The 22,576-nt window shown below is 34.1% G+C and overlaps 1 protein-coding gene across 9 annotated transcripts in view; it reads left to right on the top strand.

Annotated features, from left to right (window-relative positions):
• Window positions 1-656: 656 nt before the first annotated feature.
• The window catches only part of LOC143226825 (echinoderm microtubule-associated protein-like 2), an 85,329-nt gene continuing 63,409 nt past the window's right edge, over window positions 657-22,576 (top strand). For 4 of the 9 annotated variants that reach the window (XM_076458288.1, XM_076458287.1, XM_076458286.1 and 1 more), the window contains exon 1: window positions 19,318-19,570. Coding sequence is in view for 4 of the 9 variants with exons in the window: in XM_076458270.1 (XP_076314385.1) it covers window positions 18,044-18,155 (112 nt within the window). In the remaining 5 variants the exon portion in view is untranslated. Of the gene's footprint in view, window positions 693-2,706; window positions 2,887-17,607; window positions 18,156-19,317; window positions 19,571-22,576 lie in introns of those variants that run through there. The other 5 variants (XM_076458281.1, XM_076458284.1, XM_076458270.1 and 2 more) reach the window with 5 other exon arrangements.

The following is a 22,576-nucleotide window of genomic DNA, read 5'->3' as shown; positions in this document are numbered from 1 at the left end:
AAAAATAAATCGCAAATTGTACCACGAATTACATAAAATAAACTTGCTGACACAATTCCAGAGTTAATCGATCGAGTATCTGAGTTTACGCAGTAACTAAATCTGATACTAATACTAAAGTCACGAACACTAAGCTAGTGAAATTATTTAATTTGTTCATCTCGATGAAGTGTTTCTCTAATTCTCCTTTGATATTCTTACCCGAGAGGTAAAAACTCATTTAACAACCTCCAATATTTTGTACGTGACAGTTATCTATTAACAGACACCAATCCTCAAAAACGCTTTAAAATGCAATGGGTCATTTTAAAACATACGGTCTTAGGTGAGAAATTCCGATTTTTTAAAAGCCTTACATCTATGAATTTAATCTAATAATTTATTCATAGCGCCTGAGCAATTAATTTGTAAGCGTATTTTACGACATTATATCTCGTGAATCTCATCATTTTATACAAGCACCATTAATTGAATCATTGAATGGAACCGTTGTACATTCTAATAACTTTCTTTATTTATTTGTATTGTAAGTAAGTATTCATGCGATGATTATAATTTCTATCCCCCAACCCCACCCTCTCTTTTTTTTAATTTCTGCTTTCGACTGGCTAACAACGGCAGTACAAATATATAGTTATGTTTACGCTTCCTAGGTGGCGGTATACTTTCACAATTCAAAATGGACGATTATGGTAAGTTGTTGTTGTAAACAACCTGTTAACTTTATATTCTGGTTTAATGTTTTAGATCTGCAATTATGTAAGAAATTGTGTGTAAGATAATAGCTTTTATTCAGTTGAATATGGAAAACTGGCTTAAAAGATAATCTTTTGAATGGTATGGGTGAAACAAAGCAGGTCAGATGACTCGGACGAGTGAGAATTGAAGTCATTTTAACTCGTGGAGTTTGGATCATATGATAATGAAAAGTTATCTGAAGTCAATTATACTATATTTTATAGTGGAAAACATTACGCGTCTATTGATGTACAAAGATATTAATGATGTGAATAATTTAATTTGAACGATAGACTCGTACATGTTTACAATGGAAAATGCTTGCACTGCGGTATTCAATTATTATATCCAGACAGAATGACTCATCATAAGAAAAATGAAAACCCAGTTAAACTTTCGTTAAAGGAGGGCATGCTCTACTATTTTATTAATGCAAGCCTGAAGACGTTTGCCATAAAAGGGAAAATGCTAAACATATTTAACTTGAATTGAGGTTGTTAAAGTCAAAATGCTGTTGCGTACTTAATATTTATTAGTGTTAAATTGTAAAAAAAAAAACGTTTCATTTCTGGTTAAGAGAACGAACTGTGATGCATCTTAGTTATTGTTATAGCTAGATGAGATTGAATGTTTTGTTATCAGTATTTTAAACCTTTAGTATGGGAATTAATACATAAATTTTAGCTGTGGTAAATATTTCAGTATTTTGTTGATTATCTATCTAATTTCTTTCTTGTTGCTTATCTGAATTATAGAAATAAAACTTCATATTGCTTGATCGAACTAGATTCTGATGAAATATTATGATTCTACAATCTGATAGAAAATTGTGGAGAAATATTTATAAGGTGTCCCATAGTTTTACTTGTAAAGAATTCTAGGTGAATACATTTTATATTGCAGCTATAAAAATATTCTAAAACATCTGTTACACACAAAACCATAACCTTTGTTAACTTATTATTATTATTAGCAAACCATGCCAATGTTTATTCCAAGTAACAAAGTATCTAGTTAAGAAAACTAAATAATTTAGCTTAACAAACATAAGAGTGCATTGAAATTTCAAAATTCTGTACTGAATCAGTGTTTTCAGTAATGTGACAAAATATTAAGATCATTGCCACAAATGCTTTATTTTCTGTAATGACTTTTTCATCTGTAGTATTAGTTAGTACCTTTACATATTTTCATTTAAAACATTAGTACCATTAAAAGTACCTGAAAAAAGATGTACATTTTTAGGTGCAATCATAACTTTTGTAACTTTGTATTAAGTTAACATTTTCAGTTTCTGAAATACATTTTTGAACTAGCAGGCGGACAATAAGGGACTATTTAAGGCTGCCTTTATATACTTTAAAAACTGGTATTTTAGGAAGTCATCAGTTCTCTGAACTGCTGGCCTCCATTACTGCCAGTGGCAATTCTAAGTCATTCACCACCTGAGAAAATAAAAAGTAGAGTAAGGCCCATATTTTCCAACTCTTAAACTTTTATTCGATTACTTTCAGAATTAAACTCAATGATATAAATATTTTTATCCTGTTTGTTCTCTCAAATAATCTTGTATAAGATCAGTATTATTTTTTTCAAGAGAAAATATCCTATTTGTACAAGATATCTCTTTAATTCTACGAATATCCTAGTAGCCCTTTTCTCTGTTATTTCCACTAAGTCAATAGCCTATCATAAATTGGTACTAAATGCACCTAATATTTTAACTGAAACTTGAATAGTAATTTGTGTGGAGAAATAATTACTCTTTTCACTTGTGACTGATACATCTTTAAGTAAATCCTGTCTTTATTATTAACAACAGAACCTAATTGTATAATGATCACTCTTCACAACTTCAGTTCTTGGAACAGTATTCTCAGTAGGTTAATCTTTTGTGTGTGTGTGTGTCTGAAAGGTACATGGGTACAGTGTTTTAACTCTGGTTTATTGTGGATAAAGCAGATGAAGACAGTGAAACATTACTACCTGGATTGGATGCCTACCTATTGCAAGGTTAACCCATAACTACTCAATGGTACTAATTATACAGCTGAGTGGGCTGAAGATGTTAAGATGTAGTGTCTTGTTGAGGGCTACAGTGTGGGCAAAACTCAAACTTGCAATCTTTGAAGTACAAGTTAAAAGAAGGTAATCTTTGGGTCATGCCACCCTGCATCCTTGTTATTTGTTATAAAAAAAAATAATAGTATTTTCCTTCATTAGCTTTTTGACAATTTGGTATAGAATCATATGAAAAAATCCCTTACTGTCTGACTCCATACAATACAAATCAATGTGTTGAAACAGAACTTGTTTTCAAATTATGTATTTTCATTCCTTAAATACTAATGCCTACAACAACAATGTAAGGTTATGGATATGTTTTTTAGTAATAATATAGGTGCTTTACCACATATAACTAAGTAGCCATTTGGATACTAGTTATTGGGATTTATGCATAATTTGCCTTATCCTGGACAGTTACATTCACTAAAATAAAATCATTAGAGAAATCACACACTAATCTTATAGTTTTCTTACTGTTCCTGTCTTAACGGGCCACCCTTATATTCTTACTCTATATAACAGGTTTTCATTGTTGTTAACAAGAAACTAGGCTTCTTAAGCTGTGTAATTTGGAGCCATTAACCAAAAAATATATTTTGTTTGTGCTCTTGAGTATAATTGTTAGTATGAATCACAGTTTAATTTCAACTTTCTTCACTTCTTGGAAGGAAAGCCATTTTTAGCCTTGGACCAGCAAAGAAAATGATCACATTTCTTATGTTTGTTCATCTTGCCCTGAATGGAGTGATATGGAACAAATATTAGATACATATCTTTCTTTACGTAATAATCTATATTAACATGCATCATTTTTGCGTGCTGTAATTTTTTATTAGAATAAGTGTTTTTAGCTAATTTTAATTTAATCAAACTCTTATAAAGGTTTGAAATTCCTAGATCTGAGATTAGTTGAGTTACAATTACATGTACTGTAGAACATTAGACCATTTTGTGTGTAATATATTCACCTGATATGGTGATTTCCATACTGGGTCGTCAATCAAAGTGGGCACACTTGCAGTTTGGTGTTCACACTTGATGCCAAATAAAGAACTAGTAGCTTGTAAAGAATGTTTTCTTAAAAACAATAAAATATAAATTGAATAATAAACTGATCTCAAAACACTAGTAATGTTTGTTCTCCATCTTTACACAATCTGTGATCGTGTGACAAGTCAATATAATGAAACATTCATAACACTTAAGTTAGGTATTACCAAAGAAAATGAAAAACAAATTATGCAAAATGGACAGTTTAATATTAAACCAAAGTATTTTTGTGTTAGCATTTCAACAATTTCTAAAGAAAATATATTTTGATCTTTGTAGAATATCAGAAAATGTATTTGACGTTTATTTAAGTAACAGTGGAAACAGAAAAATGTTTTGTATTTTTTAATTTAATGTGCTAACAATAATGTACATTTCTGTTTATATTAACAATAATGTGCATTTCTGTTTATATTACTAAACTAAGTCTGTCATTTAGAGTATGTTAACAACCATTTTGTTTCTATGAATGTAGTTACTTATACTTTTGACATGTAACTATTTACAGTATTGTATTCGTTACCATAGATGAATAAATCTTCTGAGAATCTACTTAAATTTCAAACATCAATCCAACAAAGTTCTATGGAATTAATTCAGGTTATGTGAAAGCAGAGTTTACAATAATATTTTTCACACGTACAATACAAGTTAGAGGGATTGTTTTCAAAAGATTGATTATTGTTTATGATTGTAAGTACTGTTTGAGATGAGATACTGAGCTACATTCATGTTTTTGTTTTAAACTTTGGGTCCGTATTTGTATATAACTCATTCCAAGGGACAGACGTGTAGTATATCTGCTACTATTGTATGTCACTGTCTTCTATTTATCCTGCTTTTCTTAATAAATCTGTTGTTAGAAACTAAAATGTTAAATTGAATTTACACAGAACTGTATGTGATATTTAAACATAATTTGTTTTAATGTGGTTGGTGGGATTATAATTGTCTGCTACTGTTTCCTCGTCGCACCAAACATGTTCATCCTTTCAGCTGTGGGGGTGTTATAATGTACAGTCAATCCCACTATTTGTTGGTAAAAGAGTAGTCCAACAGTTGGTGGTGATGACTAGCTGTGTTCCCTCTAGTCTTACACTGCTAAATAAGGAACGGTTAATGCAGGTAGCCCTTGAGTAGCTTTGCACGAAATAAAAAGAAAAAACAAAAACAAAACTGTTATTGTTTCTGTGTAAGTGTGTATGTTTGTTTGGTCAGAAATGACATTAACTAAAGTAGGTTTAGGTTTCAATTTCTGTCATGATAGCTAAAATAACTTTCACGAGGACAAACCCAAGTTTTATTAAGATCACTTTGGTTTCCTGTTTAGCTATCAGGCTCCAGATAAATTAATCTCTTAATGTACACTATAGTTTGATATTAAAAGTTTTTGCTGATAACCTATTAATTTTAGATCAATTTTTTAAAAAGTGAATCTTCAGTTTTATCAAATAGAAAAATACTAGAGGATAGCCTCTTATTGTTCAGTCATTATACAATATTAAATAATAGCCTGTTATTGTTAAAGTAGACAGATGTTTGGTGCTGGTGCCACTACTGTTGACAAGACCCATATGAAGAATTGGAATTGACTAGGTAATTTGGTCATTAGGTTTACCATGGATAGTAAAATTATGTGCAAATATTATAACAAAAGTTTACAGGTTTTATTATTGATAGATGACCTGTTTCAACTTTTTGTGAAACTCTGCAAGATAAATTATTTAAATTTTTTCCCCCACTGGAGTTTATTGTTTTATTTTTTTTGTTTGTTTAGCATTGAACTCAAAATTACACAATTAGCTACCTGTGGTCAGCCCACTATAGCTATCGAAACTCGGTTTCTAGAAGTGCGAGTTCGAAGATATACTGCGGTGCCACTGGGAAGATTATTGTTTTGAAATGCTGTGCTTGTTACAAATGAGCCAACATTTGATAGACCTCTGACCTAATACCATGCCTCTTTAAAGAAATAACTTTGTTGATAATAAGTGTAGAACCACTGTTCACCATCTGCTTATAATAAGTGTAGAACCACTGTTCACCATCTGCTTATAATAAGTGTAGAACCACTGTTCACCATCTGCTTATAATAAGTGTAGAACCACTGTTCACCAGCTGCTTATAATAAGTGTAGAACCACTGTTCACCAGCTGCTTATAATAAGTGTAGAACCACTGTTCACCATCTGCTTATAATAAGTGTAGAACCACTGTTCACCATCTGCTTATAATAAGTGTAGAACCACTGTTCACCATCTGCTATAATAAGTGTAGAACCACTGTTCACCATCTGCTTATAATAAGTGTAGAACCACTGTTCACCAGCTGCTTATAATAAGTGTAGAACCACTGTTCACCATCTGCTTATAATAAGTGTAGAACCACTGTTCACCATCTGCTTATAATAAGTGTAGAACCACTGTTCACCATCTGCTTATAATAAGTGTAGAACCACTGTTCACCAGCTGCTTATAATAAGTGTAGAACCACTGTTCACCATCTGCTTATAATAAGTGTAGAACCACTGTTCACCATCTGCTTATAATAAGTGTAGATCCACTGTTCACCATCTGCTTATAAACTCTGTGAAAGAATCCCTGCAATACTAAATATGTTTAACCCAGTTTAGTCTTCTAAAGCAGGACTGAAGGCATTACCTTGAATTATCAAAGAAATAGTTGAATGGACTCAGTATAAAGATCAAGCCACAGGTAATGGAACACTTTGAATAAAAATAGTTGTAAAGGGGTAATTTGCTACCCACAGCCATGAAAATGGTTATTTACTATAGTTGACAAGGGTTCAATGTGATGAGATGGTTGAATTAGTCTATGAGGCTTAATGTTCAAAATAACCCTGGAAAACATGTAGGTGGTTAAATTGTTCTAGGTCTAGTTACTATTTATATAATCAGAGCAGGAGTTGGTTATGTTGAAGGGCCTTTTGCATCCGTTAAGATTGTGTTCAGTATAGGAACCTGTTCTAACAAACTACCATCTACATTGGTATTTTTAAAATTTAAAATGCCTTTTATATCTCTCTATCCTGTAGTTTAAGTATAATAACACTACTTTTGACTTTGACCTGAAGACATGGGTCACACTTTAATTATATAACCTTTTTTTCATGTTTTATCATTATTATGATTACAAGCTTTTACAGCTTATTTCAACTGCTGTTGTCCAGTTGTTAATACTGAAATATTCAGGAATAGACCATTGTATAATGTCTCTGAGGCATCAAAACTAAAAAAGCACTAAATGTCGTTTTGATGTTTGTTAAGTCCAAAGTAGCATGATTTGAGTTCAAAGGTGAAGAGGGTGTGTGTGCATAATATTTCAGAAATACACTTGTCCCCCTGGTGGTTCAGTGGTAAGTCCTTTGGCTTGTAATGCTAAATATTAGGATGTAATACCTGCAAGGAAGTGTAGAGTACATGTAACCTATTGTGTAATTTTAGCGTTTAATAACAAACAAGAATTGCATGTACACTATTTAATTTCGACGCAAACTGCCTTTCACATGCTCTACACAATAAACAAGTTCTGTGTTTGTGGCAGAAGAGTCTAGAATGCATAGTTCACTATAGTTTAAAGTTAGAAAACACTATAAAATGTTTGAAATATGCGAGACCAATGTGTGAAGTCAAAGATAATTCTGTTGAAAACGAGGCCAGAAGCATTTGAATTAAGGTTTTAAAGATGTTTTCTTTCTCAGGTGCGAGTTTGGAATTCATATTTGGTGTTTAGTGAATAAGGAAGACAAAGTTTTGAATATTGCTGTAAGACAAGTGTGTGTGTGTGTATGAAAATTGGAAACTCCGAGCTGTGGATTTGCTTTAACGTTAACTGTTTTTATTTAATTACAAAATCATAAGAACAAGTAATGCGAATATTGTAACTTGTTTCATCCTTTTAAAGTCGAGTGAAAGAAAAAAAAGAGGCATTGAAAATAATAATGAATTTATGACCTTCTATACGCGACAGTTATAATACTAGAGTAAATGAATTTGTAATCTTCTATACACGACAGTTATAATACTATAGTAAATGAATTTGTAACCTTCTATACACGACAGTTATAATACTAGAGTAAATGAATTTGTAACCTTCTATACACGACAGTTATAATACTAGAGTAAATGAATTTGTAACCTATACACGACAGTTATAATACTAGAGTAAATGAATTTGTAACCTATACACGACAGTTATAATACTATAGTAAATGAATTTGTAACCTTCTATACACGACAGTTATAATACTATAGTAAATGAATTTGTAACCTTCTATACACGACAGTTATAATACTAGAGTAAATGAATTTGTAACCTATACACGACAGTTATAATACTAGAGTAAATGAATTTGTAACCTTCTATACACGACAGTTATAATACTAGAGTAAATGAATTTGTAACCTTCTATACACGACAGTTATAATACTAGAGTAAATGAATTTGTAACCTTCTATACACGACAGTTATAGTACTAGAGTAAATGAATTTGTAACCTTCTATACACGACAGTTATAATACTAGAGTAAATGAATTTGTAACCTTCTATACACGACAGTTATAATACTAGAGTAAATGAATTTGTAACCTTCTATACACGACAGTTATAATACTAGAGTAAATGAATTTGTAACCTTCTATACACGACAGTTATAATACTAGAGTAAATGAATTTGTAACCTTCTATACACGACAGTTATAATACTAGAGTAAATGAATTTGTAACCTTCTATACACGACAGTTATAATACTAGAGTAAATGAATTTGTAACCTTCTATACACGACAGTTATAATACTATAGTAAATGAATTTGTAACCTTCTATACACGACAGTTATAATACTAGAGTAAATGAATTTGTAACCTTCTATACACGACAGTTATAATACTAGAGTAAATGAATTTGTAACCTTCTATACACGACAGTTATAATACTAGAGTAAATGAATTTGTAACCTTCTATACACGACAGTTATAATACTAGAGTAAATGAATTTGTAACCTTCTATACACGACAGTTATAATACTAGAGTAAATGAATTTGTAACCTTCTATACACACGACAGTTATAATACTAGAGTAAATGAATTTGTAACCTTCTATACACGACAGTTATAATACTAGAGTAAATGAATTTGTAACCTTCTATACACGACAGTTATAATACTAGAGTAAATGAATTTGTAACCTTCTATACACGACAGTTATAATACTAGAGTAAATGAATTTGTAACCTTCTATACACGACAGTTATAATACTAGAGTAAATGAATTTGTAACCTTCTATACACGACAGTTATAATACTAGAGTAAATGAATTTGTAACCTTCTTATAATACGACAGTTATAATACTAGAGTAAATGAATTTGTAACCTTCTATACACGACAGTTATAATACTAGAGTAAATGAATTTGTAACCTTCTATACACGACAGTTATAATACTAGAGTAAATGAATTTGTAACCTTCTATACACGACAGTTATAATACTAGAGTAAATGAATTTGTAACCTTCTATACACGACAGTTATAATACTAGAGTAAATGAATTTGTAACCTTCTATACACGACAGTTATAATACTAGAGTAAATGAATTTGTAACCTTCTATACACGACAGTTATAATACTAGAGTAAATGAATTTGTAACCTTCTATACACGACAGTTATAATACTAGAGTAAATGAATTTGTAACCTATACACGACAGTTATAATACTAGAGTAAATGAATTTGTAACCTTCTATACACGACAGTTATAATACTAGAGTAAATGAATTTGTAACCTTCTATACACGACAGTTATAATACTAGAGTAAATGAATTTGTAACCTTCTATACACGACAGTTATAATACTAGAGTAAATGAATTTGTAACCTATACACGACAGTTATAATACTAGAGTAAATGAATTTGTAACCTTCTATACACGACAGTTATAATACTAGAGTAAATATTTGTAACCTATATACTTATAATAAGAGTAAATGAATTTGTAACCTTCTATACACGACAGTTATAATACTAGAGTAAATGAATTTGTAACCTTCTATACACGACAGTTATAATACTAGAGTAAATGAATTTGTAACCTTCTATACACGACAGTTATAATACTAGAGTAAATGAATTTGTAACCTTCTATACACGACAGTTATAATACTAGAGTAAATGAATTTGTAACCTTCTATACACGACAGTTATAATACTAGAGTAAATGAATTTGTAACCTTCTATACACGATAGTTATAATACTAGAGTAAATGAATTTGTAACCTTCTATACACGACAGTTATAATACTAGAGTAAATGAATTTGTAACCTTCTATACACGACAGTTATAATACTAGAGTAAATGAATTTGTAACCTTCTATACACGTCAGTTATAATACTGGAGTAAATGAATTTGTAACCTTCTATATACAACAGTTATAATACTAGAGTAAATGAATTTGTAACCTTCTATACACGATAGTTATAATACTAGAGTAAATGAACTTGTAACCTTCTATATACGACAGTTATAATACTATAGTAAATGAATTTGTAACCTTCTATACACGACAGTTATAATACTATAGTAAATGAATTTGTAACCTTCTATACACGACAGTTATAATACTAGAATAAATGAACTTGTAACCTTCTATACACGACAGTTATAATACTAGAGTAAATGAATTTGTGACCTTCTATACACGACAGTTATAATACTAGAGTAAATGAATTTGTGACCTTCTATACACGACAGTTATAACACTAGAGTAAATGATTTGTGACCTTCTATACACGACAGTTATAATACTAGAGTAAATGAATTTGTGACCTTCTATACACGACAGTTATAATACTAGAGTAAATGAATTTGTGACCTTCTATACACGACAATTATAATACTAGAGTAAATGAATTTGTGACCTTCTATACACGATAGTTATAATACCAGAGTAAATGAATTTGTGACCTTCTATTCACGACAGTTTTATGGACTCGAGAAAAATCGTTGTTCCAATTCTTTCATGCTTCGAGTACTTCTTCGCTTAACAAGGAAATCCCCACTTCTGTGGATCACTTACTTCATTGTGCTGTTCCAAATAGTTTGTTTTTATCACAGACGTATTGTTTTAGAAGAACATAAAATGTGATTGTTAAAGTAAAACGTGTATTAATCCAACCGTAGCCTTGGTATTTTGAATTAAACGTGTTATTAAGAAAATAGAAGAGCATAATAGACTTTGTTTACCAGGTCATTTGGCAGTCATTGACCAAAGATGAGCGAGTCAGCGTGACAATGTTTTTGTTAGCTATATTTTATACGTTATTACTGCTGTTTCAGGTAGAGTACGTATAGTGTTTAAGATAGGCCTTGAATGCTTAGAAAATTCTAAGTTGTCGTTTTTCTCGTATAGGTAATTATAAACACAAGATAGGTGTTGGGATTGTAGAGTTTGTTTGTAAGATAGTTTTTCCAAGGAAATAGTATTGTGAATCAGCCAGTGTGTTAGCTCTCGTGTTTACTTTAAAGAAGTTGGTTTGATTTTGCGTTAGTCGTAGAACATTATAAAAGCTCGAATGTCATTTGTAACTTAGGCTTAGAGCAAGTTACGACAGTGTGGAAATGTTCCTGTGCAGAATCATTAAAGGAGAAAATAAATTAATTTAATTATTACGCGGAGTGAACGTTGAATTGTTTTTATCAAACAATTTAAAATAAACCTGCCAATGAAAAAACGATATAACTATATTAGAAGTTGTTTAATCTAAAAACATATTTTCTGTCATTCTAAATACAATTAAGAGCATATAAGATTTATCATGTTCAACTTGTGTGGAAATTCAGTCATGTAAACATGAATTTGGTGGGTCATTATTTACTCTTTTTGTAAGCCAAAGGAAACAGAAGGGGAAGGTTTTTTCTAAGTGGTTTTATAAGTAGTTTTCACCCAATCTACTTTCAAACGTTTTTAAATAAACAACCTGTACAACCTACATTGCTGTGAGTAACATTTTAGTCTCAATTTAGCAGTATAGGTTTCATAGTAGACGTTTTATTTTAAGAACAGCTTTGGCATGGATGCAAACCGCTGATGTAGGATGTTGGTGTTATTAATAAGTCTCAATGACGTCTCTTTGCCAATCATCAAAACTCGTGAAATTTGGTATCTCTCTGTGTGGCTATACATAAATTACTTATAAAGAAACGAACTCTCTTTTGTCCTTCTGATTTTGGGAGACAGTCTGAAATTCGTATCTGTGAAAATAATACATTTTAATGAAGTAAAATCACAAGGACTGCGTTAAAACAGCAAGTCCAAATTGTTACAACTCAAAACAAATTAAACAACAAACGCTGCATTAACTGAAAATATCCGGGGGGTACAAACTACAATGTGGGATTATAAAATTACCCTAGGATGTGGAGGTGACTGCGGAAGTAGGACCCACATTAAGGTGGGGATACACCGTTTACCAGTTTTAACCTCCATTCGCCAGTCTCGCATAAGAAATGGAGTAGCCATAGAAATAGAAATTAGGAAATTGAAATGCGGGTGCTCAAGCCCACAACGTTCCACATCTATATCACCCTTCAATGACTGCAAACAGTTGTGGGAAGGTGACTTCTCTCTCAAGAAAAGAATTAATTTAAAAAATAATTATAATAAGGTACTACCATTTAGGGGTAAGTAAGATGAAAACCTGCCTCTTAACGTTACCATTCCAGCCCTCAGTGTGGAAGAAAGGCACAACAAACGAGCTATACCAGCATGAAGCATCCTGTCCAGCTGGGTGGTGGTTGGGAGATACACTAGTTTGTTTGGATATTAGTTGAAATATATACAGTAGTATTACTTTGTTTTACATTAATGTGTATGTGTGTATAATTATTGACTTGTATTTCTTTCGTCCAAAGGCCCTTCATGGCCACGTGGGATAAGGCATTCGACTTGTAATCTGAGGGTCGCAGGCTCGAATCCAGGTCGCACCAAACATGATCGCCCTTTCAGCCGTGGGGGCGTTATATTATTACAGTCAATCCCACTATTCATTGGTGAAAGAGTAGCCCATGAGTTGGCGGTAGGTCGTGATGACTAGCTGCCTTCCCGCTAGTCTTACACTGCTAAATTAGAGACGGCTATCAGAGATAGCCCTCGTGTAGCTTTGCGCGAAATTCAAAACACACAAAACAATCTTTCGTCCATTTTCTACAGTTCATGTTTATTCCATAATACCGTTTTTCTGTTCCTCTAGTTTTATTTTCCAAAGTTTACATGAAAAAAATTGTAACGAGGTCGTTCAATTCTTTCTTCCCTGTATTATATCAGTTCAAAGTTGAGAACAGCTTGTATAGATAATTCTCGTGCAGCTTTGCTCGAGTTTCTAAAACAAACTAATTTCCAACGTGTTAACTCATTTAGAAAAATGACAACAATTGTTCTTATGTTTTGATTCATTCCGAGAATTGAATTTCGCGTAACTTGAGGAGGAGAATATGCGATTTTTCCGAATTTCTGATCTGTGAGGACAGTAAACACCAGTTTTTGTTTCTGGAATTTATGGTTGCGAGGGTCATAAAAAATTAACGTTAAAAAGAAACAAATGATTTAATTGGATTGCAAGTTGAATGAGTGAGTGGTGCAACAAAAACACGATTTTACTGACTCACGTATGGATCGGAGAGAAGGAAACATAACTGTGTTATATAAGGTCATACCTCAACACAAAGTATTCCGTCAGGCTTCCACTTTTCTGTTTTATGTTTATTTTTAGGAAAGATAGTTTTTGATGACATACAGTCTCAGAACATTGCCTGCTTTATAACTCGGGTCTTAACATTTTAAACCAACAACTTCCTTCTGATTTCTTGTAACTCGGGTCATAACCTCTTGAACTATCTACTTACTGGTGACTTCTTGTTGCATTGTTTTTTGAATTTCGCGCAAAGCTACTTGAGGGCTATCTGCGCTAGCCGTCCCTAATTTAGCAGTGTAAGACTGGAGGGAAGGCAGCTTGTCATCACCACCCACCGCCAACTCTTGGGCTACTCTTTTACCAACGAATAATGGGATTGATCATAACATGATAATACTCCCACGGCTGAAAAGGCGAACATGTTTGGTGCGACGGGGATGCGAACCCGCAACCCTCGAATTACGAGTCGAACGCCTTAACCCACCTGGCCGTGCCCGGGCCCTCATTGTATGAATACTGCCTTCTAGTGTAACAGTGGTATGTCTGTGAACTTGCAGTACCAGAAACCGCGTTTCGAAACCCATGGTGGGCAGAGCAAGGGGCCTTTAATGATTTATGATTGTTTGGTTACAGGACCTGTAACGATTTGTGATTTTGTTTGGTTACAAAATCTATCGATATTGCAATTACTTCTACAACTACTGGTATTTCTTGTTTGTTTTGCATAGAAAGTGAGCTATTTCACCTAATATTTGTGATACGTTCATTACATTATGTGTTGTAACGGGCAAAGATTTGTTAAACGTTATGCAGCATATAAATCTCGCCAATAGTAAAGGGCTCGTAAATAAGTCTACGGACATACAACGCTAAACTCCGAAGATCGATTCCTCGCAGTGAACACGATGGATGTGGCTTTTTTCTTAGAACAACCAAACAATGTAAGCAAGTGTGTTATTTGAGGTTTAAACCTTACACAGAATGCACTAATTCACGTTTCTCTTTCTCTCAGGATCTAAATAATTACCCACGCTTTTGGAGGGGGGGACACACGAACGCAAGGCGACACCTTGAGTCGTAAAAACAAAACATTTATTAAAGTAACTCCGCTTTCCTCGCTTTATCATTTTTTTTTTTTCAGTGGTAAAGACACCGGACTCTTTATCTGAGGTCCGCGGGGGTGCTGTTATAAAGTGACGGTCAATCCCACTATTCGTTGGTAAAAGATTAGCCCAAAAGTTGGCGGTGGGTGGTGATGACTCGCTGTCCTCCATCTAGTCTTACACTGCTAAATTAAGGACGGCCACATAGTTCTCGTGTAGCTTTGCACAAAAATTCAAACAAGCTTCAAGTAAAACTTACAATCCAACACACCAAGCTCATCTGAGGAATAGGGAGAAACATTTATTTTTACTGTTTCGCATCAGAACACGGTAGCGAAACCAGGTTTTCCACTTAGGGGGGTCAGAACATTTTAAGTTGGGCCAATAAATTAAAAAGCTGAATTTGTTGTAAATTTGTCATAAAATGGTTTTAGAAAATCAAGTGTGATGGTGTTTATAGAAGTTGTATGTGTTTTGGTTAATTGATACAGAGAGGGTTTATTGTTTATAAAAGCTGAAAAATAATGTGATAAATGTCTAGATATTTAGGGGGAACTAGTCCCCTTGGCTACGCCTCTGTCGGGACATAAAAAGATTTACTGGGACGTCTGGTAACTCTACTCATAAAGATATTAAAAATATATTTTGATAAGGGTGATAGTGTACGATGCTTGCTACTGGGACGTCTGGTAACTCTACTCATAAAGATATTAAAAATATATTTTGATAAGGGTGATAGTGTACGATGCTTGCTACTGGGACGTCTGGTAACTCTACTCATAAAGATATTAAAAATATATTTTGATAAGGGTGATAGTGTACGATGCTTGCTACTGGGACGTCTGGTAACTCTACTCATAAAGATATTAAAAATATATTTTGATAAGGGTGATAGTGTACGATGCTTGCTACTGGGACGTCTGGTAACTCTACTCATAAAGATATTAAAAATATATTTTGATAAGGGTGATAGTGCACGATGCTTGCTACTGGGACGTCTGGTAACTCTACTCATAAAGATATTAAAAATATATTTTGATAAGGGTGATAGTGTACGATGCTTGCTACTGGGACGTCTGGTAACTTTACTCATAAAGATATTAAAAATATATTTTGATAAGGGTGATAGTGTAGCTAATCATGGAACTCTTGATGAAACTATGGACGGATCAAAGGACAGAACTCTTACATCCCACTTTGTTTTGATGAGAGTAGCCCAAGTGTTGGCGGTGGGTGTTGCTGACAAGTTGTTTTTCTTTTAGTCTGTCAGTTCATAATTAGGGACGGCTAGCGCAGATAGCTCTCGAGTAGCTTTGCGCGAAATTCAAAACACACAAATCTTACTACAGTAACCATTGAAAAACCGCGGCAGGTATTCTTTAAAGGAAGGGGCGCCCTATTCCAACTGGAGTGTTTAAGAATGTTTACGTTCTCCTTCGTCCCGCTCCTGAGGCTAAGTATATGATTGTCGTAGAAAGATAGTTATTTTGTTTTATGAAGTTAGATATTATTCGACTTTAATTCCAAATGTATGCGGCAGAAACGAAAATGTGACTAAGTGTCCGAAAAGCGAAACCTCTACACACACACACACGCGCCTAAAAACGATTAATTAATTAAACATAGTCATAAATGGACCTGTTTTAGGATGGAAAGGATCTTTAAATCGTATGCTAAAGATTTGCTGTGAAGGAGAAACTGGTATATCCAGAGAACACCCGCTTTTACAGAACGGGCGCTGAATAATCTACCATTCCTGTGCCCTGCCTGTAAAGCAGAGAATAACCTAGTGTTCTTTTATTTGTCTGGGCGCAGTACATGTTGGTTATTTTGTGTGGTGCACGTGATATGGTGCGTAGGGCAGTGGCGAGACTGTTTCTTGCTTCTGCTGGTTTGTAGCAGTTTTTGGCTGGTGTTTTTAACCTGTTTTTTTGGTAGAGGTAAGTCACTTGCAGATAAGTTAACCGGGTGCATTGTAGAAGCATCAGGACCAATCTTAATACACTGTTGTGTTGATGTTCCAGTTTGTTGGACATTCTTGTTAACATGTTAATGGTAATTTGGCAGTTAGATTCAGTAGTTTATGAATGATGCTATCAGCCTTGCACCCCTTGTTTTTAACCATACAGTTGTTTTGACATAATTAATTCGGTTGCTAATGGTTTCGTATGTTCTGTTCACGTGAGTCTTTTTGTCAACACCAAGAAATTGGGTTTTCGAGCAAACTTTTATTTCGACGTTACATAATTTTAGCTTGTCACCCAGTGGACTCACACTGCTAGAAGTTGGGTTTCGATACTCGTGGTATGAAGAACATCGATAGCCCACTGTAGTTTTGTGCTGAACTACATACAACCAGACCCAGCATGGCCAGGTGGGTTAAGGCGTTCGACTCGTGATCTGATGGTCGCAAGTTCGAATCCCCGTCACACCAAACATGCTCGCTCCTTCAGCCGTGGGGACGTTATAAATGACGGTCAATCCCACTATTCGTTGGTAAAAGAATAGCCCAAGAGTTGGCGGTGGATGGTAATGACTAGCTGCCTTCCTTCTAATCTTACACTGCTAAATTAGGGACGGCTATCGCAGATAGTCGTCGTGTAACTTTGCGTGAAATTCAAAAACAAAAACCAAACAACCAAACCTTACTTTGGGTTTATATTTTTCTTTTTGAAGTTTTATCTCGACTTTCGTAGAAAATAATGCCTTAGATTACGGTGGGGCTGATGTAATTATTCGTAATGCAAACTTTTAGGTTTTGTTATCGCCCACGCGCTAAGTCAGGCTTTAACTTCCTGCCTTTACAATTGGTTGCTTCTGGAAGTAACGTCATGCTTAATTAATTTAGAACACTTATTCAAAATGGCCCCTGTATTATGACGAGAAACCCACTTGAAGTAAAATGTATTCTCATGACGGCTGGTATGGTTATTAAAGCTTTAATTTAAATAAAGTACACAACAACGTTTCGACCTTCTTTTGTCATCTTCAGGAAAATAAAGTTTACAACTGACCATTTGTTAACCTGTAGATGACCTCAGAAGATCGAAACGTAACTCTTACGTGTTGCAAATGTGTGACAGCCAATAAGGACGACGCTGTGATTTTGTGTGACGCTCTCTGCTCCAAGTCTCAGAATTATTTCCCGCTCTCACCGGTGAACACGTGCCAACGTCACTGTGAAACTTCCGCCAGGTGTCCTCGCCAGTTGTTGCTTTATAAATTGTTTTTCAGTTAAGTGCATTCAGCGGTAGTTAATGAAACAAAGGTCCTCTTGTTAGTTAAATAACTTAACATTAGGGTTAATTTAGTCTCATACCTGATATATATAATTATTGAATATATATTGGTACTGAAATCGTCAAACACATTCCCATGTCTAGTCTAACGTATAATTCAGTAACGGCTAAGTGTGATACTGAATCAACCGTCCAGTTCAACGGTAACAAACAACCAGAAGTGGATCACTTCACATCATCAGGCAGAGGTGAGGCTGTTTCAGATGTGCCTTATGTTCAAACATCCTTTTGTTCGTATCCATCTCACTTTATCTTATCCAAAATCAAATACGAGACAACATTGTATCATTTATTTTGTAGGCTTAATTAACCTTGAAGTTAAACTGCTTAGTCTAAACTGTTTATATTGATTATATTATGTTGAAGAAAATAATGGAACTGGATCACATATAGATACACTGGGATAGCTGGGTGAAATGTGTGCTATATTGACTAATTTAGTACTGGGTTGAAACTCGTGCTGTTAACTGATAAGGCACAAAAACATCGCTGGAATGTAAGTATCAAAACTATTTCTTATTTAAGGAGTATTTTGGCAGCCCTAATTGCTTTATTGGGTATTTTATGTTTATTTTTGTGCTTCAGTTTGAGATAATTAGAATTTCTAATTTTTTATATTACGTTTCCGAAGGATACAGTCTAGTTGGCACACTTGTATTAAGAACTTTAGTAACAAAGCAACAGACACTTGAAGGAATCTTGTTTGGTGTTCAAAAACATAAGAATGGGAAAAAATTCCTAATTTTAAAAAATGTTTTTAAGTACAGTATAAATACCATCCCTTCCCCCGCATATCGAGGGAGATCTTACAAGGCACGTAACATTTTCATTGTTATCTATATCTTTATGTGATTGAAATATTTCTCTATCCTAAAAGTTTAGGTTGATTCTTGAGTAATAGTTTAAACAAATACGTTACTCCTGTGGAGAGACCACGTCTTGACTTGGAACGTGTCTAGCAACCAGTACGTACGTCAAGTTGGCTTTCATCCATAGCAACGTAACGTATCATCCCAAAATGTTTACCACACTGCCAGTAACACCACGTTTCTAAAGTTTGAACATAACATCTAATGTTGCTTTAGAACTTCACATACGGACTGGAATGAAAACGGTTTCGTAAAGATGTATTATGTATTTTCTGTTTCAACTACATGGTTGGGCAAACAGTGCCATTAAAATCCGGATTTTTAGTGACAGCATAAGATTACAGGCTGAGGGAACTTAATTGTATCCTCATTGGTTAGCTGGCTTGGTGAAAAAGGAACGTTGAAGTCTATTCTTAGATTTCACGTGCCACTGAATCATACCAGTTTCGGAAAATTCCACCCTTCCTCATAACTGCGACCAAGGGCAAATTCAAGAACAAGAGAAAACTCTAAATTTTTTACTTGCAAGCTGCATGCGCAGTGTTTAAAATTTTGGTTACTGACGAGCGGTAACCAACGCTAACTTTACCTATTGGAGTAATGTGTAATATTAGTGTCATCTTTTAAGTATCCCATATCTCCATGATTTACCATTAAGCACGGAAACTTCTTGAAACTGATCGAATTTAGCGATGGGGCAAATCAAAAAAGTAGACTGACACACGCATATTTCTGTAAGTAATAGTCGTAATAAAAGTTATTATTTGGAACAGTTAACGTTAACACCGTCCAGAGTTTTTCAGCTGTCTACCGTATACATTACTTACGGTCAGAACTGAAGACCGACGAAGACAACGTTCAGAAACTCCTTTTCTGACGTCAGTTACGTAGATAGCGAGATATTACAGATGTGTTTAGTCTTAGAGTTGACAAACTAGAAATACAAATATCTTGCTCAACATATATACAGAACTACCTCTTTTTGATGGTAAACTCACGTTTATTATTACTTTATGTAAGCACATATTATGTACCTTTTTTAAAACATTTATTTTTCAACGTCCGGGACAAGAGAAACCTTTAAGTTTTTAGATAAGAAATCACAAATGTGATATTAAGGAAGACATTAACATTTATAATCTAAAGCTGCGTAGTGCTATATGTAATACACTGTATAAACTTGAACGTTTTACCTTTAGTTTCGTGATAACGAATGTTTGTTAGACGCTGTTCGATTAAAGTTACGTTGTAAAGGTGACATTTTAACATTTGGAAAACAGCAAACTTTATACGCTAATGGATCCACTTGTTAATGGATATAGACCGATATTACACTCTCGACGTGTAACACACAAGCCTTTTAATTATCACATTCCAGTACGGCAAAATCAAAGTTACAAGTGTTTTCTTCCTAGGATTGCGGGTTCGAATCCCCCGTCACACCAAACGTACTCGCCCTTTCAGTCGTGGGGGTGTTATAATGTGACGATCAATCCCACTATTCGTTGGTAAGAGTAACCCAAGAGTTGGCGGTGGGTGGTGACGACTAGTGCCTTCCTTCTAATCTTGCTCTGCTAAATTACGGATCGCTAGCGCAGATAGCCCTCATGTGGCTTTGTGTGAAATTCAAAAGAAACCAAACGAAACCAATTATTTTGTATGCGACAAGTTCGTAGTCTCCAGGTCTTGCGTTAGGTTTAGAAGCGCGCGCGCATGCACGCACACACAGATTGTATCGCCATAGCTATATACACTGTGTAGGCGATATTAATAGGTAGGTAAATAATGAATCAGCATGGCATACAACAGAATTAGAATTTGTCGTTTTGGTTATGACACAATAAGGGTTTTCTTGCTCGCACGACATCGCTCGTAGAAGACAGGTTTGCATCCTGTCTCTAGAACTGTACAACCTTGTCTTCCTTGACCTGCAGGTCAAACCATCGAAAAGATTAGCGGCTAAATGTTGGCTGAAAGCTTTATTTGTTGTCCATGTACATATCCGTTTCCCAGATATTCATTCACTTTATACTGCGAATTTTCTGAACACAGGATGTGTTTCGCTTCAACAATGCTGCACAACGGTGAACTCGCTTCAGTACTACTGGTGTTGCATTTGTTTTTAAAAGACAAGTCTAAACAGTTAACCAGAATCAAACAATACAATTCATCTCTCTGTTATATGTATACAAACAATGCAGTATTTCAATGTAATGTCCGTTATACACAATGTACAGTAAGAATCTAGTAGTTGGCCCGGCATAGTCAGGTGGTTAAGGCGTTTAACCCGTAATCTGAAGGTCGTGTGTTCGAATCCCCGTCATATCAAACATGTTCGCCCTTACAACCGTTAGGGCGTTATAATGGGACGGTCAATCCTACTGTTCGTAGGTAAGAGTTGGCCGTGGGTGATTTATGACTAGCTTCCTTCCCTCTAGTCTTATACTGCTAAATTAGAGACAGCTCGCGTTGATAGCCTTCGTGTAACTTTGGGCGAAATTCCAAAAAACAAATAAACAAACAATAATCCAGTAGTGACAATAGATAAAATTTGTTACGAATAGAAAATGCAGAAAATACTAAACAATTGGAGAAAGCGTAAAGCAAATTAGTAGCATGTACATTATTGACTACATTTAGGCCTAATCTTTGAGTTAATTAGGCTTAACTGTGATTACAAAATTTTATATTGACACTTTAAATATGTATAAATAATCGTCAGAATGTGATACTTTATTTAAAGTGTTACATCGCAGACCTCAATGCTGCTTCTATACTTTTTTAACAAAGAAAATATATTTAAAAAAACTCGATAAATAAGTTTTCTTGATTTCGGGGTGCTAAATAAACTACAGTTAACATATGTGGATTTTTATGACTCGGTTATACAGGTTTATTACATAAACTTATTTGATAAACAGCGTACCACTATTGAAACGGACACTGCATATCTTGTTCTCTATCGTACAATATATTTGTATCACAAAACTGGACGGATGATAAAATGTTACACGCATGTTTTCACGTCACAAAAGAAAGCTTATTATATCGAGAATATATTGCACAATTTTCTTCCTTTAGTAGCACAGCGGCAAGTCTGTAGGTTTATAACGTTAAGAACCGGGTTTTAATACCATTGGTGAGCAAAACAGAGATAGTCCATTGTGTAGCTTTGTGCGTAATAACAATAGCAAATAAAAAAAAAATCTTCCCCCAGTTGATGTACAAGCAGCTCGGAATGCTCGTGAAGTTTCCATTAAAAACAAACGATATTAACTATTGTGTCTTCTCAAGACAGCTGGTATGGGTATTATTGGGTTGAGGAATAATTCGTGAGCGTTTTTTCAAGTTAAAAAAATATATTCATAAATGAAACGCTTTCGCAAAATATTTCGTGTCATTCGGTAGATAATTTTTTCCTCTAATAGATGGTGTGTTTGATTTTCATATGTCTTTAATATTTGCTTTCATTTTCAGCTCATTAAATGGAATGTCAAGTGGACAAAATCGAGCATTTTCGACACCATCTGCTTTTCGCATTTAATTTCTTGCAAGTTCGTTTAAAACAATGCATACTATATACCTAGGTATTACATGAAATAAAGTATCATAATAAATGTTTTGGGTGTAATGTGTTCAGGCATTGAAGTATTGTATAGTCTTGCATGTAATGCTTGAATGAAATTATTTAAAAACGCTCACGAATTATTCCTCAACCTAATAGAACTTTAATTAAAATA

This window comes from Tachypleus tridentatus, chromosome 9, assembly GCF_004210375.1.
Source record: "Tachypleus tridentatus isolate NWPU-2018 chromosome 9, ASM421037v1, whole genome shotgun sequence".
NCBI classification, from domain to species: domain Eukaryota; kingdom Metazoa; phylum Arthropoda; class Merostomata; order Xiphosura; family Limulidae; genus Tachypleus; species Tachypleus tridentatus.
This window is presented reverse-complemented; position numbering and strand designations above follow the sequence as displayed.